Source organism: Patella vulgata, chromosome 8 (genome assembly GCF_932274485.2).
Source record: "Patella vulgata chromosome 8, xgPatVulg1.2, whole genome shotgun sequence".
NCBI classification, from domain to species: domain Eukaryota; kingdom Metazoa; phylum Mollusca; class Gastropoda; family Patellidae; genus Patella; species Patella vulgata.
In genome coordinates, this window is record NC_065886.2 from 27,431,189 (window position 1) to 27,448,475 (window position 17,287).

Consider the following 17,287-nt stretch of genomic DNA (forward strand, 5'->3'; position numbering starts at 1 on the left):
CCGAATAGCAATCTTCAAGCAATATTCAATCTTACGTGAAATTTTTACACGCATTAAAAATAACATTAGTAGAAAAAAAAAGCAGTTACTGTCACTGTGAACACCAAATCAGCTATTAACAAGCACATTTATCTTCTATAAATATAATTTCTTCGTGAGTACTTCGTGTTTTCTCAGCAAAATGTCTAAAACGGATAGCAAAAAGCTGATGATCTCGTGAAAAATTATATTTCTCCTTTCAAACGTGCTCACATTGTTTGTGCTAGCTCCCAGGCGGAAGAAACACACCGAAGGAACTATGAGATAATGAGAGTGGATGAACCAACATTCTGCATAATTAACTTTTTGAAAACATGGCGGTGTGATAAGCGTCTGTGTGGTGTGTTATCAAGAAAAACAGTTTGTCACCCAAATGGCTTTTTGAACTCTACTTGATACAGGTTACTTTAACAATTACTACACTATTGCGAGGTTACAGTAACAATAAATGTTTTCACTCGACCTTTATATTTCAACTAGACTTCATTTCTGATAGGAGTTAAATTCGAGAAAAATTAAGAGTTCAAATTTCGTATCTTACAAAATATTAGTTATGAGTCGGAATACATATTAAGGTCCTTTATTATGAAATATTGTCATTACTTATAAAATTAAATATCTGTTTCATTTTGAATATTGAAATCGGACATGTTCGATTAAAACAAGTTTACGTCAAATTTATAACGTTTGTGCATAATATAAATGAGTTGGACATTCGTTTCTAATCCTTTGTAAAGACAAAATGAACATAACCTTCCGGGTTATTGAAAACAGACATACGCCATGCAGTGTGCTTTAAGGATTTCGCTCTGATGTTGGCGCGACACCCTTCCCTGCTTTCGATTTCCCATTTTTATCGGATCTTCAACGTGCTGCAATTGGTATACACGGGACTTGCTTGTGTTTTAGTCCCATCCGATTGATTATATGCATTCCTTGTCAGGTCCCCGCCCTGCACCATGGGCATGGAGAAATCAGACTTGAAAATCCCGAAAAACATCCTCGGTCGACATTGGGATAGAAAGGGGGAGGGGTCTTTTGGTTCGTGACCAGAGCCACTTCCACATATTTAGTGCAAAGTGGTCCAGGTGTGCCGGAAACCATATCCAGCGTGGCAGTGAAACAATTACACTCACTTAGCTATCCAGCAATGTTACGTTAAAGGTCATTGCAAATACATCCGATATATCACGGCGCTTCGAAATTTTGTCTACCTGCCCGTAATCTATGCTTGTATTGTTCATTCAGCCGTTAAACCTTTTCAAAATATAAATCTAATCTTCAGCATGAGAGGATGTTTGCTTTGAATGTATAACATGGGCAACAGAGAAGAGCATGTGTTTAACAGATACATGTATTATTGATTCGGGCTTTGAAATAAATTCTCATTACATTGCATATTTGCTTCCATATTAAACATGACATTATATCTCACGTAATACGTGGTCTCTTGGGGTTTATCTCTCAGTTTGGGATGAAATTTTATATTTTTGCATGGTAACATTTGCAATACTACTGACAAATTGCTTCCTCCTGCTCTTCTAACATTCGTAAGGGATTTTTCTAGCGTTAACTAGCATCGACATAAATTCTGAACAAGACACCCGTGGCAGTCCTTTCTGTCCATTCCGGTTTTAAAAATGTACTACTGCCGTGACCCTATATTGTCCTAAATAGCTGAGAAGAGTATGATGTTTTTTCCGTGAAACCTTATGTTAACTGCACTTGGGGAAGCGGCGATTAATCAGTGTATTAGGTTTAGTAGGCGTTTTAATTTTGTGCCAGGATTCAGCATACTCCTCGCAGTGTTTCGTTTGATTAGACCTAATCCCACTCAAACACTGTCATACTCAACGCAAATTTCTGTCTCAAATTATGACTGGTTAACAACAGTCTGATCAACAACCAGTACATAACGACGTAACAAAATCAATCGGGATTAACCAAAGCTCTAAATATGTTACTGTGAAGTGTCTGGTGACAAACTCAGCTTCATGCACATTACGTCAGAACCCGCGAAATGTATAACAGAATATATTGCAGAGAAACTAATTGTGTGATAAACGAGGCTATCGAAAATTGCTACAATGTAAACATTTGGTAATCACCGTGCACGTGGTGATTTTTTATCATCTCTTGGACCACACAGCAGATCAAGATAGAGGGAGGGAGAAATGGGGTTAAACGTCCACTCGACACAAACTAGGTCATTTCGGGACTGACATATGGTTCAATTTTATGTCAATAATTCGCTTGCGCGTAGGGGTCTTTAGCAGTGGTAGGAAACTGGATGACCCGAAGAAACCCCACGAGGTTGGACAGGCGACCCTACTCCTTGACACGTACAACCGGGGAATCGAAACTACACCAGTTGACTCAATGACAAATCTAATGATAGAGCACGCACGCGCTAACCATTCGGCCGCCCAACCCTCCACAGCAGATCGACGAGAAGGGCTGTCATATTACGTATTGTGTTTTAACAAACTAGAAAGAAATACATGTGCTTTTTGATAAAATAAATAATTTCATGGATTTTCTTCTCAGAAATGGATAAATATTATCGAATATTTAAAGGTAAGCAGTAATAATAGGTAAACCTTTATAAAATTTATATCGAGATTTGAGTCAAAGAATTTTCGTTCCAATAACGAGTTTCAGCCAAATTTACCTATGCGAGCGGGTATCGATGTTTGTTCCCGATGCATCCAAGGGTAAAATTATTCTTGCAATCAGCACTAACAAACACTAGGATTTTTTTTTAAAGAGGTCACCCCGGTTAGATCATGAAAATTCCCTATATTTTACTCAGGAGAGATTTGATTGGGCGGTGAGAATGGACACGCTCAGTCAAAGACTCGAGTTTTTAGTCTCAATCCAACAATGGCTAGAGAGGGATTTCTCGAGCCATTGCTTCAGAAATAATGGATTCAGTGAATGTTCATGATTGTGAAGTGGAAGGATCAGGAAGCAACAAGACATGAACTGGGAAAACCATCCTTTGATTCTTTGATCAAGCCCAAAAAATTAGAAACAGTGAACTGCCTTCAATCAGATGATTGTGACATGTCTGTGACGGTAAACTCGACTTGGGGTTGTTTAAACTAAGGCCGGAATATTGAAAGGGTTATAGTTAAGGGTAAAAAAAAATATTGAGGCTCTGTAATTCACGAATTTATATATATGGTTGGTTCAAATTCAAGCAACTTTAACAAATGGTAATCTTTTTTTTCTCTCTTGTTTCTTTTTTGAATAAAAGGTCAAATGGTACGCGTTTTGCCCAAGGCAGTGTATATCTACCTTTCCGGAACGCCTGGCAGTACTATCTTTACTTGAAATTTACCTGTTAGAATCGATTATACTTTTATTCTCTACTACAGTTCAACAGAGTGGTGATAGATTTCATAAGAATTGTGTATTTTTTGTTAAAAGCGTCAAATTTGTCACAGTAATGGGTTATGGTATATGGAACAATACTGAATGTGAGTCCCATCAAACTATATCTCACAATGCAAAGGCATTTTTAAGATAAAGTAAGAAAAAGATAATTAAAGTGAAATTACGTTCAAACAATGCTAGGAAAAAGTGTAATTTTACTTGATGTTTTCATCACAAAATGCACAAATATTTTACCATTCTGACGGGCTATCATGTATCCCTGTATTTGATCGTATTATGCCTTCGTTAGCGCTTTTTCTGTTATCGGATTACGGTTATAACGTGCAAATCGTGTATGAGTCTTGGACCATTGTTTAATTCGGTTGGTTTGGTTTCTTTATAAGGAGAGAAGTCATCATTTAATTGAATTTATTTAGGTTGCGTGTAACTTAGTTTGTGTAGATCAACGGTGTATTTCTAACTGGTGAATTGTGGGCATACCCAATCAATAAAATGGTATTTGATTTTAAGTACTTACGTGCATTGCTGACTGCGAAGCTATCAGTTACATCAAGTTCTTTTGTGATATTTTCGAGCCTATAGCGATGAACCCCGGAATAAGCTCTGTTGAAGCTCTGCACTTCATGACGGAACGCCGTGTGCACCTGCCCAGAATTCCGGTCAAATATGGCGCCTGAAACAAAATTGAATTTACTCATTTAACATCGGTGACGGTCTGTAACAGAGATGGCTTCCTTAGCAGGATTTTTCTTGCCTTTTGGCACTTTTAGAGACACCAATTAGGAAACCTAGCTGCGAGTTAATTAATTTCTACCCGGACTATCGACACGGCATATAAACCAATTTGATTAGTCGAGCGAGTATAATATCTCGATACAAGACAACCTGTGGTTCTGTCATGTTCTTAACATATTACAGTGCTATTGTTAAATGGTCCAGATTAGATATAGTACATGGTCTATTATATCAGACTATAACAAAACAATATAAGGATATATTAAGGATACATTTCCTAGACAGTCGATCGAGATCCTAAATACACAAACTTCGATAAAAAAAAAACCCACATATCCAATTCAGTGGGTAAACGTATTTGTTATTTCATGAGAAGTTTTTTAATAATCTCTAAATTTTTACATAGCTGCTATAATGTAGTACACATGTAAGAAGCTGAAAATACGAGCGTTATCGTTAGTAGTAGATACTGGTGCATCCAGTTATTGGCGCCTGTAACGATAAACGTTATGGAAGGTTAATTTGGCGATAAATATCTGTAAATTTATTTTTCTTATGCATTCAGATAAAAATATGTCTGTATAGGGTCCAATAGATGACCTAAGTATTCTTAGGAGACATTATTGAATCGATAGTTATTAGTGAAAAAACTATAACAAGAGCAACAACTCTTAAATAATGTATGCAACCCTTATGAAAAAGCATGCTATATTTCAAAATGACACATGGCAAATTCCAGTTATAAAGTAAATACAATAATTTTGAATTGAAAACCTGGACTACATCCTTAACATAAAATGTTCAGACACATTTTTTCTCGTAAAATGTTAATTGACAAAATTTAAATACATTATCATATACATGTTTATATACATCACGATACATTCATATATAACAGCACAGGTTTCTTCAATAGGTTTAAAAGGTGCATATTAATGACATACTTATGTGGAATGAAACTGAATAGATACTATTTTCCAGATACATTAACCCCTTAAGACCCATAAGGAGGCAGACCACCATTATTTTCCTAATTGACGTTAATGTTAATTCTTGTAGCTTTACCCGACTTACTGTTCCCCAAGTTTTCGTTGGGTTAAACGCTCTCCACAACAGATGGAGCAAAAATCCAAATTGTGTTGACCATTGACATTTTGAGACTACAAATGTGAAGTTACATACAATATGATTATTCAGCAAAACGTGGCAAAAGAATCTCCTTTCGGATACTTTTCTTCGATTATAGACCAATGGTCATGCAAGAGAATAACAAGGACAGTCAGACAAAGGGGAGAGAGGGAGAAATAAAAGGAATATTCGTGGGTAAATGGTGGTCTGCTTCCATAATACTTTCACTTACAAAACATCTGTACTAAACTGGCATATGATTATGTTTTTACATACGCCAACAAACATAATATATACAGAGATCTTTGGTCCGAAACGTCCAATGCTTTGTATACCCTGCTGTTTGGTTGGCAGACCGAGGATGGAAGGAGGGTAGAAAAAAACTGTCTTTTTCATGATTTTTCCAAGCACGTCAATGATTGGGAGTTTCTGTATGAATTCCCACGGTACAGTATTCCTTATGTTAGTGCTCAGCTACTGAATCATTTATCTTTCCAACGATACAGATCCGAAACTCCTCCATATTATTTATCCAAAATTGTCATAAAAGTCATCTATGCAATGTTTGGCAATAAATCTTATGATCAGATCACAGTGTCTCATGGCGAAATTCACAAAACCTTTACCGATCATCACGTCAGTCATAAAAAAAGTCCAGCGAAAAGCAGAAGACTTGGGACTAGACAGCCTTGTGCTAAACCAAAATGCAAAATGGTATAGTTTATGTTGTTAATGTCAGCATGGGTAAAAGTTCATCAAAATATTAAAAATGGTGATGTGTTATAAATCATCACTAGAGCAACAAACAGACTGAAAGGATCGTTATATGAACCACACCATGAACGAGATAATCTATGTGTTCAGAAATCCTGCTCGATCAAGGAAAATCATTTTCTTTTACTAAAGATTGCCTTGTTTGTCGCCGCGGTGTTATACATGCCTTGTTCTGACGATTCCCTTACTTCCTGGTCTTATTTGGAATGGTTGAGTTTACATCCTATATTTATTCATGGAAGTGTTAAAACTATATTTGTCATGTGTCATTCTTATTTTCTTATTTGATACTTGTGACATTTTCTGGTAGAGTATTTAGCATATATATATATATCTCAAATCGGACCTTGAAGATGGGTTCATAAAAGAGCATCTTGTGTTTAAATCGCTGTATCTATTTTACTATTTAGAGTGAAAATTATTTTTTATAAAATATTATTATCGATGTGGGGTTTCAAAAAATGTTCGTACATCTGTTATTCACATGTCAAATCATAACGACTATAATTGATGTTTAAAAATATACCTTTAATGAAGTAGGTCTCCAAAAATAATCGTAGATTTTAAAGCAACTGAAAAATAACGTTCGAATTCAATTTGCCTGACATAACAATTCAGAAATGAAGTATGTCTCTTTAAATGTAAATATGATCATACCAAATCAGAACTCAAATAGATTAAAAGCCATAGTAATATGATAGCGATATTCGTCACGTGAAGGTGAAAGTATAAGACATCCTCAACACTTCTGTGTCTCATGAGGATATTATTAATAGTCTTAATTTCACATTTATGACAGAGGAAGTAATTTATAAGCGACAACAGATCAATTATCTTTTATTCTTCCCACGTTTCCTGTCCTTAATTCTGGTATTTCTTGGTGCATGAATATATATATATACTTTCATAAGAATGTTCCAACTTCTTAGCTCCATTATTATCAGATTCATTTTTTTTGCTTAATACAAAGTAAAAATGGGTTTAGCACCGGTCTAAGCCTTATTTATTTTGTATATTGATCTATTTTTACAGCGGGGGATATTTGGTGAATGCTTTTCTTTGTACCATTTTTAAAATAACTTTTCATCATATTTGATTCTTCGTTGCTAGATCCAATATGCATCGACCTAACAGAAACGGCTATGTTCGATTCTGGCAAAATTAGTCGAACTGCCAGAATGGTTAGTACACATAACCCCTAACACGCACTCCTACTAATATATCTTGGCTGAAGAATAACTCACATATCATATAACTTATTAACATGACAAAACAATTTACTTTCATATACTAGAAACCTGGAATAAGAGACGGACGTATTTCATTGTTAAGGTTGTGTTTTGAAATATAGCTCTTTACATGTAATGGACGTTTCACATCCCATTATGATCCTAGTGGAATTTTCTATATCTCAGTTTTGTTTAATCGGGGGAAACATCGCTGTCTACAATTTGAAGAGAAGCAGAATTCCCCATGGATAGTCGAACACGATCTGTTGAATACAAAGTTCGGAATCTCAATCCCTTTCCCCTATGGACTCACAACTATTGATTGCCAGCTAAGACCGAGACTCGTTTGTCTTATTCGCAGAAGTCATTCGTATCGTCTGCCTGTTTTCGTACTCCAGAAAGCAGACAATAAAAGCGGGAACGTTAAGTGAGCGGATGAATTTATTATTCAAGAAATAAAAATCGAAAATAATGTCTTGATTACGCAAACGTGTTGCAACAGATGCGTAAATATCAATTAGGGTATACTTACAATAAAATAAACATAAATCTGTCTAATAAATAGACTGTTAGTTTTGTACATATCAATCTTACGTTTTCATTTGTATTGTATATGGGGGGTTAGGTGGCCGAATGGTTAGCGTGCTGTATCATAAAGCCTGTCATTGAGTCAACTGGCGTGGTTTCGAATTCCCGGTTTTACGTGACAAGGAGTAGGGTCGCCTGTCCAACCTCGTGGGTTTTCTACGGGTCCTCCGGTTTCCTCTCACTGCTAAAGACCCCTACGCGCAAGCGAATTATTGAAATAAAATTCTCTCTCTCTCTCTCTCTCTCTCTCTCTCTCTCTTTGTATTGTATATATTCTGACCGGATATAATACTATAAATATTTACTTAATTGAAATTTGTAAGTTTTGTTTTGTATTCCGGATTATTCCATTATTTTTGTATCTACATCTATCTTTCAGAAAACCTAATGGGTGATTTGGAAAAAATTCCCAGCATTTATCAACATGTACCATGTGGAACAAACATAATCAACTATAAATTCACACAGTACTGGACATACCCTATTACATCGAATAGTTTATTGAATTACATTATATAAATATTTGGGAGATGTTGGGATTTTTATTGGGGTTTTCAGCGTTTCTTGGATGATCTTCCAGCAAATGAAAGTATTTGGCTATAAAACAACTGGATTGTTGTTTCGCACGTTGTAATATTTCTATTCAGTTCAATATCAAATTTGAGGAAGCCCATATCTACTGTCATACAGGACAATAGTGTGTAACCTTGGTATCTTCTAACTAGTAAGTCGTCACTCAGTAGCCCGTCTAAGCTTAGCTTAATGTGATTCAACTTGAATTACAATTGCCTTGTGCATCCATTAACAGGCTTGGGTCAGAATTAACAAGCTGTCTGCCCTAGGTATCGTCTGTTAACTAACAAATGTACTTCATTCTCTAAATTAGAATATAATGAGGAAGCTGGCTGAAGTCAAAATGTAGTGAATATAGAATGATTCAAGAATTACACCACAGCTTAATATTAAAAATGATGTACAACTGCGTATTTGATTTTGTTCCCCAATGATTGTAGTTTATTTAGCAGTTTAATACAACGCTTCAAGCAAAATTTCATTTTCAGGTAATAAAAAACCCAACAACAACCTACACTGATAGTCACAGTACAATGTGGGTTTTTTTTCTTTCAGCTGAAAAATGCATTTGCCCCGAAACGTTGTATTGAATCTGTAGTTATCACTATTACATATTTCCATTATCCTAATCTAATACATTAAGTATACATTAAGTCGTTTTTGTGCGCTTTATAAAACTAAAACAACATGCTAAATCAACTTTCGCATACAGTAATGGTTCTAGTCAGTAGTGCAAAGTATATATTTAATCGGATATGCCATACTTTAATTTATAATAAAGTGATTTCACTTCGGCATCCGGTTTACATTTGTCATGCGCAGTTTCATGGAATGTTCAAGCTTGAACATCTGGAGAGCGCATGGCAGAAACGGATCGGAAGGTAACAACATCAATATTAGCTTGATAACATTTAGAGAACATTCTTCGAAACGTCAACTTAAATACATCAGTACCTGTTTTCAATAAGTATGTGTTTTGTTATTTTTTGTTTTGTTTTTACTCTATCCAGTTACTATATGCCATTTAAAGATGATTAACATCAATATTGATTAAATAGACCAATATTAAATCCTAATTTTTTTAATGTGAAAGATTATAGATGAGATAATATTGAGTAATAAATTCAGTTCCTTTAAAATATTAATGTCTCAGCCCGTTAAAGGAAATAGTGTTATGTTATATTTAATGAGAATACTGGAATATTTTTTGATTACAATGTCCTACGTTTTGTACCATTCTGTATCTCATTAGAAGTCGCTAAAGGTGGACTGTTTTGTTTAAAAGAGTTTAATTTGCATCCACACTACTGAAGAATAGTTTGAGCTTTCGACTGTGTTCGTGTACAGAAAGCAAATAAGTTAGGTTTTAATACTTGCACGGATTCCTTCATTTCAAGGTTACCGATTAATAAAACGATCTAATCTAATAATAATAGTTGTGGTATCTGCTTGTATGCATTATTTATAGTCATTACGTAGACCGCCTACAGCAATACATACATGTCTATTACATATTTAATGGTTGATATTTTAAACGTCTACACTTCCAACTTAAATATTAGATTGAACACACTCTATGACGTTCGTCTTCATCAAAAATCTAATTAAAGTACTTAGTTAATTAGTTAATCTGGAATATAGAACGCATAATCAAATAATACCTAATTATTATAAGTCGTTCATTATTCTCTCATTTCCATGATTTTAAACAGTTTGGTTCCTGGAAATGTAGTTCTTCAAACGAATATAAAAGGGCTGCAGGGCAGAACAAGACAAAAGACATAACCAAAATATATGACACAAGAAAATCACACAAATAGATAGATATTTCCGGAGAAAATATGAATTTAACTAGAAAAAAAAGTATCTAAGGAAAACATCTGTGGTTAGAGATGGTAGGAGTGGGCGTGTGACCAATTATTCAATGTTTTTCAAAATATTATATTTTTAAAGAAACACTTGTTTTGCTCTACCCAGATGGCCATTAATTGTATTCAAATTAATGCTGAAAAGTATTAGAATTTTCCTGAGATTAATGTCATTCAGAGTTTATAATTTCAAAATTAAACGAAGGCGTGTCCGAACCGAATCCCAATGTTCAGTAGAATTCTGTCATAAGAAAGCATCCCTATGATAGATGTAGGTGTGGTTCAAGATCCAAGTAGTCGATTCCAATCTACAGGTTTTCTTTAGAGAATATGTATCACGACTTTGAAATTTGTGAACATTAAGGCATAATAACATTTCAATAAAGTTAAGATTCTCGTGATTAAAGGAAGTATACGTGTAATTATTGTTTTGGGATACTACAGTACATTTGGGGATAATGAAACAGTTAAAACTCTCAATATATTAAAACGTAAAGCTCTTCTCGAAATAACACTGTAAAGAAGGTTTATCTTTGAAGCTAAAATAATGTCTGATTGCGTGCTCGAGTTTGACCTGTTTTGAGACCCATACTGCCAAGACGATCGTTTATTTTACCCGCGATAATTCACCGTAAAGGAATGTCGGTCATCTTTTTAATTCTTTATACGACACGGAAGTCAGCGGTTTTTCAGAGAGTTGGTTGTTGTGTCAAGTCGATAGGTCACGACAAACTACAGAAATGACAGTAGTTTAATTTCACCATGACAGAGCTAGAAGTTTATCACTTTCAACAAGTTAATAACAGCTCTAATGGGAAAATTCACATTCTCTTTTCCATTATTGTTGTTTTCCGGGATACTTTGATCGAAAGATAATAATTCACACACTTTTTTATGAACGTTAATGTTGTTTTTAGAAGTATCATGTCCTGAAGTTAATAAGATTTTCAATGAAAACTCTATTTCTCTTTTTTAAATGTTCAGGTTGTATATGGGGTGTCTTGATCGGAGGTCACATGTAGTTGTGCATCCATTATTAATTATTACATTAATAGGGTCAGTTCATTTCATCTCTCCATCAATTTATTCGAACAAAAAAGCAAAGAGTATAATATCGAGTGAAAGTTCTAAACCTGAACCAGATAGATCAATTGGGTTGAAACAAACTTTTGTCACCAACAAGTACAATCATGGAATAAATCATAGACATAAGATGTAGTGTTATTATTGTCTTCGTACCAGACCATATCGTGAATCTAGCCATTGAAATCACCAGAAATGGACAAACTGGTTATAGGGCAGTCATCAAGTACCTGTAACTGACAATACTAACCCCAACACAGATACATACCGACATGGTCTCCACTTTAGGGGTTAATGCCATTTCCTTTTCCACGGTAAAGAGGTGTGTTGCGGAATTTAAGCGTGGCAGAAAGCCTTAACGAAGACCCGCGTCCTGGAAGGCCATCAACAGCAACCATTCAAGAAAACACTTTCCGGGTGAATGACATGGTGATGTCTGATCGACCACTCTACATATTGCCAGTGCTGTGGTTATCTCTCATGAGAGGGTTGAGCACATTATCGCCAACGAGTTAGAAATGACAACATTTTCTTCAAGATGGGTGCCAAAGCGTTTGACTTTGGATCAGAAACGTCACGTGACAATCTGCGCAGTCTTGAAGCAGATCCTGATAACCTTTTGGCCAGGTGTGTAACCATGGATGAGACCTGTTTGCAAAAATGAAAAAGGAACTAGCCAGTCGCCATTTTCCTATTAATGATTACGTCATGTAAGCTGCTAACGACTTTTTTATTAGGGGGGCTGAAGAAAATTTCTTCCTGACCGGCATCCAGGCCTTGCAACATCGTTGGTAAAGTGAAGCACGCACACCTCGAAGGAGACTATAAAGAAGAATTAATCGAAACCATTGACTTTGTATAGGTCTTTCACAGATAGGCTTGTCCAATCAGTCCTACCTATATTACTATTTACGTTTTTAATGTATACAGCTTATTAGTAATATCATTTGTAAACACCATAGGTTAGTATTGATATTAATGATATCGGAAATGACATTAGTTCAAGATATACAATATCACTGGCGAATTCTAACCTTATACTTTATAATTAATCTGATGGTTTAGTGTTCCATTGTAAACCACCATAGTTTACAATTATAATATTTTTGTAAACCACTGTGATTTACAAAATAGTTATATACAGTATCATGAACCATAATCCATAGTCCATAAATTCCAACAAGTAATTGAATTTCACTACATAAGAGGAAACGAGTAAAAAAGAAATAGTCCGGACTTTTTCTATGACAGTCATAGGGAGAAACTTGCACATTGAGCCTACTATATAACTGACAGAAGTGACGCGTGATAACAGATACACGGACGAATTTCTGCTCACAAATAATTCCTTCGAAGACTAAAAGTTGTTATATGAGGGTGTGAGGGTATTTCTGACAATTCCGAAAAGTAATTGAATTTCACTAGATAAGAGGAAACGAGTAAAATAGAAATAGTCCGGACTTTTTCTATTACTGTCAATTTTTTTTATTTATTTTATTTTATTTTTTTATTTATTTTTTTTTTGTATTCTTAGATATCCTCCCAGTCTCATATAACAACTTTTGGTCTTAGAAGGAATTATTAGTGAGCAGAAATTCGCCCGTGTATCTGTTATCAGTTATATAGAAGGATATCTCGTGTTTTCCTTTTGCTTTCGTCACTTCCGTTTCTAAAAATCTTCATTAGGCATATATCGTAGCGATGATCTCTGTGTTAAAATTATAATCGGGACGTGTTCTATATCATATACCCAGTTCTATCACATATATGTGATAATGATTGACACCAATATTGTCCTTTAAGCCTATTTCATTTTTAAATGCCGTTTTCAGATCCGATATTAAATTAATATGCTTGTCTCAGTCGTTTTATTGTAAAACTCTAAGATTTAAAATGGCAATATTATTGTTAACATGCATTATGTAGGTCTTTCTGTAAGCTTGGAATATTATGTAAATTATTAATTAGACATTAATTAACCTATCCAGACCATACTCAACTCATGATGCTATCGTTAGCCTGCTATATTTAGTGGATTTGAATACATTTTGTGATGGATAATTTAATGTAAAAATGGATAGTTGAGACTTTGTTTATTATCGTACCAAGGTTAGTAATGACGATCGAGGCTACTTAAAATTTAATCGCTAATATATCTGGGTTCAGAGTGAAGCAATTTGACAGAAATGTTCTAACTGTAATAGCGAGAACTGTCAGCTCTTTATCTAATCTTACCTAATGCCACTTTAAACTGCCAAGCACTATGATTTAGATTACAAAACACTACGATTAGAATTACAACAGCAGTTGCTAGTCTCTCTACCAAATATTGTGATTTACTATTGCAATATTAGTTGCCATTGTTACACCATGGTTACATTTCACAACACTGTGATTTATAATTATAATAGTTGTTTGATTACAAACCATTAACATACAATATTTTGTAGCAGTTGTTAATTAAATATTATTTACTGATTATTTTCTATCACTTTTATAATAATTTCACCTAAAATAAAATTATCACTTCTAGTCATTCAGATGATTACTAAAATGAAGCTAGTTAAACTGTATTAGAATTATTAAAATAATGTATTTATAAATTATACGTATTTTAACTTCTATTGGGTTGCTGTTGTTTTACGCTGAACTTAAGTCTACAAATTCGATTTAAAAAAGATGACAATTATGTTATCTTTTATTCTCCTACATAGACATTTCACATACTTTCTTCAAGGCCAGTGCCAAGATCACGTGAACTTACCGACCAATTAAACTGCCTGTATCTGTGTGCAGGACTGGGGATTTTGTAACTTCAACGTATACATAGGAATGACTCTGAATGATTGATATCAATGGAACTTTCGCTAGTAGAAAATGGTTTGGGCAAAAATATGTAAAAATACAATGTAATGTAAAAAAAATAAATGTGGTTGTTTTGGGGTTTTTTTTTAATGAGACCGTCTTTTAAAAGCATTTGGAAGTATAAATAATACATTTCGTATGTTCTTACTGGGTCTTTCGGGAGACTTTATCAGTAGCCTCTATAGTAATATAACGTTTGTGACAATGTCTAACTCTCGTGCCGATAGTCATTTTAGTGAGTAGTGTCACTAGTTAGATTATTCCAAATCATTGATTTCTGTACCCAGGCTTCTACCGTGTTCAATTTAGCAGGTTATGGAGAAAACGTGTTTTAGGAGTTATTAGCTATATTTCATATAAAAGGTTATTGGGTAACGACTGGTGGGGTGGGAGTGGGGGGGGGTCAGTCTGATTTTGTTAGTGTTAAGATTTGATTATTGATGTGCTATATCATCCATGGAATAAACACTCATACACTGTTACTCTCTTGTATGTCAAACAAACATTTTGGATATAATAATTTCTTGGTGGTGCAATCTCGTTAAAACACAAGTCCAAATTTCGTTTTGTGACGGTCAACGAAAGTGTAAAGAAAAGAAATGAAATTCAGATCTTTGTTTTTATCAGATTGTTGTTTAACATTGCTCTCGTCGGCAAAGTTAACGCACGCCTTTAATGTTAATTAGATGATTTTATGCGCCCTCAATACAGATTTAATGTATCTGATATCATGGAAAAATAATATCATAGGCTGAAATTGATTCTGAGGCTTACAATAAATGGATAATTATGTGGAAGAAAGGCATAATATCCTGCAACCAGTAGGTTCAAAAAAAACTTACTGTAGTACTAGATATCATAGGTCAAGGCAAGTAATTAGCAGGTGAACATGTATAATGTAGATGTTGTTCTTAGACGTGAAATCCAAAAGACTTTCCCACACAAGAAACCTATGATGCATAATTAGATCTACAAAAACACGTATCGTTGTTATCAAGAATTATTTAGACATATTCTCCATGGTTACATGCGATAAAATTCAAGATCATTGATTAAATACGTGAATAAGATTTTTTTTCTATTTAATTGATATCCAACGTTGTTCAGATGTTGTGTTCTTTTAAATATGTCATATTTTCTCCGTAAAGTCGATGAATTGCGCCAATTCAATATATCAAGATATAAATATTGTAATATACGTCTACGTATGTAGGCTAAGTATATCTAATCACGTTTGTAATCTAGAAATATCCTAACTCCGAAATACATCCAAATTTTCAAAAGAACACTGCGCAGATTAAAACGAAGAAGACACTGAAACTATTGATTTATCAAACCAAGCGTGCTCATGTAGGTCTATAAGAATACAAATTAACTAGACATAGCTGGAGGAGATAGGACACCTAATAAATATTCCTCATATAGTCTTACTAAATATTCAAATTCTACCAACAAAATTGCACTAATTGTTCAAAAATCAGACAATCAGGTTTGAATTGATTATAATATGTTTGTAGAAAATTAAAATTAGCATCACAGACCGACCACTATTCCAAGAAAAGGAAATGAAAAACGAATACCGAAATACATTCATCAAATATTCATTTGAAGATATATATTATCTGTCATTTTCTTTTCGTTACATTTAAGATTATTATTTCTGAAAAAAAAACTAAGATAGAATAGCAAACAAATCTGGATTTTATTTGATTGCATGTCTCTTTTTTGACTCGTGGAAACATTTCGTTTCCCTTAGAATTTCTTACAAAATTCATTAAAATAGTCGAAGAATTCTTTTGAAAAGCTATGAATGTTGTTATGGATACGAAGTTATGGATCAAAAATCACATTTAAAAATATATACGCATACAATGGTAAAAAAAAAGTTCATTGTATTCTATATGTAATATTATATAGTTTATGCTTTTGGAAAATTACCTACCGATGGGTACTCCGTCTGATAATCCATTAATTACACCTATCTGTATCCAGTTCAAGACCAAAAGTCCGTAGACGAGTATTTTTGTCATGTCCGTCCTGGTTTTTCCACAATATCCCACATTTCTCGGCCATAACAATATGTATGTTTAGTGAACGCTCGCTCTCGCCATTGCACTTAACTAATAATTTCAGATGGAAGCAGAAGCCATCTCAGCGCATGTGCAGTCACAATCTAATTTTTAGGCGAAGCAATGGCGTGCTGATTGTCCCCAAAGCACGGTTGAAAACTCTCTCGTCAGAGAACTCGATTACTCTGTCTGGTCAGCCGAAAATCATCAATGACTGAAACCCATCATAAATTGGCTACTAAATTTCTCCAGTAAATTCACTTATCATCAACGGATCTACATGTACATATACATATATTGCGGTAGCGACTGGATTAGAAGAGTCGCGTGTTTGAATGTTTTAGTTTTCTAATTCTAGAGGAAATAATGATAAAAGTGACAGCTGTGTATGGAAGGTCGAGGGAAGCAATTGAGATAATTAGGATGAGAAGTTTAGGCTATTTGCTAATATTGATTACAAGTGGAACAAGCATACCAGGGGAATCAAACACAAGAGTACTGTGGCATTTGTAAATGTAATATTATAAACAATCAGAATTTGTCATGGTTACCATTATTTCAAGTTTCTCTGGTTAAACACGACTATTTAACTATATCATATCCCAGCAAGCCAACTCATTATTATCCCTTATAATTAACAGATAGGATTCTACTGGTCACTATAGTGTCAATTAACACTGTTCTGTTGAATTTCATAGTGAAGACTAAGCTTATTATATCTTAAGACGTCATTTAGAAGAATATTTTTCTTAATATTATACGCGCTTCTGTTTTTCTTTCTGGTCTTTTGGGATATTTTGTTATGCGTCTCTGTAGACTCGTATAATTGGATTTTACGGTCACGAATATTCTAGACCAAAGCAAATGTGTGATCATTTTGTTGATAAAATAATATAAGAGAAAACATGAAAAGGATAAAAGCTTAATATAGCGACGT

At 34.3% G+C, this 17,287-nt stretch overlaps 1 protein-coding gene across 3 annotated transcripts in view; it reads right to left on the reverse strand.

Annotated features, from left to right (window-relative positions):
• The window catches only part of LOC126829737 (glutamate receptor), a 67,201-nt gene extending 50,528 nt beyond the window's left edge, over positions 1 to 16,673 (reverse strand). Inside the window, exons 1-2 of one of the 3 annotated variants that reach the window (XM_050559849.2) lie at positions 16,224 to 16,662; positions 3,956 to 4,111 (exon numbers count right to left, since the gene is read on the reverse strand). In XM_050559849.2, the coding sequence (XP_050415806.1) occupies positions 3,956 to 4,111; positions 16,224 to 16,311 (244 nt within the window). In that variant the 5' untranslated portion in view covers positions 16,312 to 16,662. Of the gene's footprint in view, positions 1 to 3,955; positions 4,112 to 16,223 lie in introns of all 3 variants that reach the window. The other 2 variants (XM_050559848.2, XM_050559850.2) reach the window with 2 other exon arrangements.
• Positions 16,674 to 17,287: the final 614 nt, after the last annotated feature.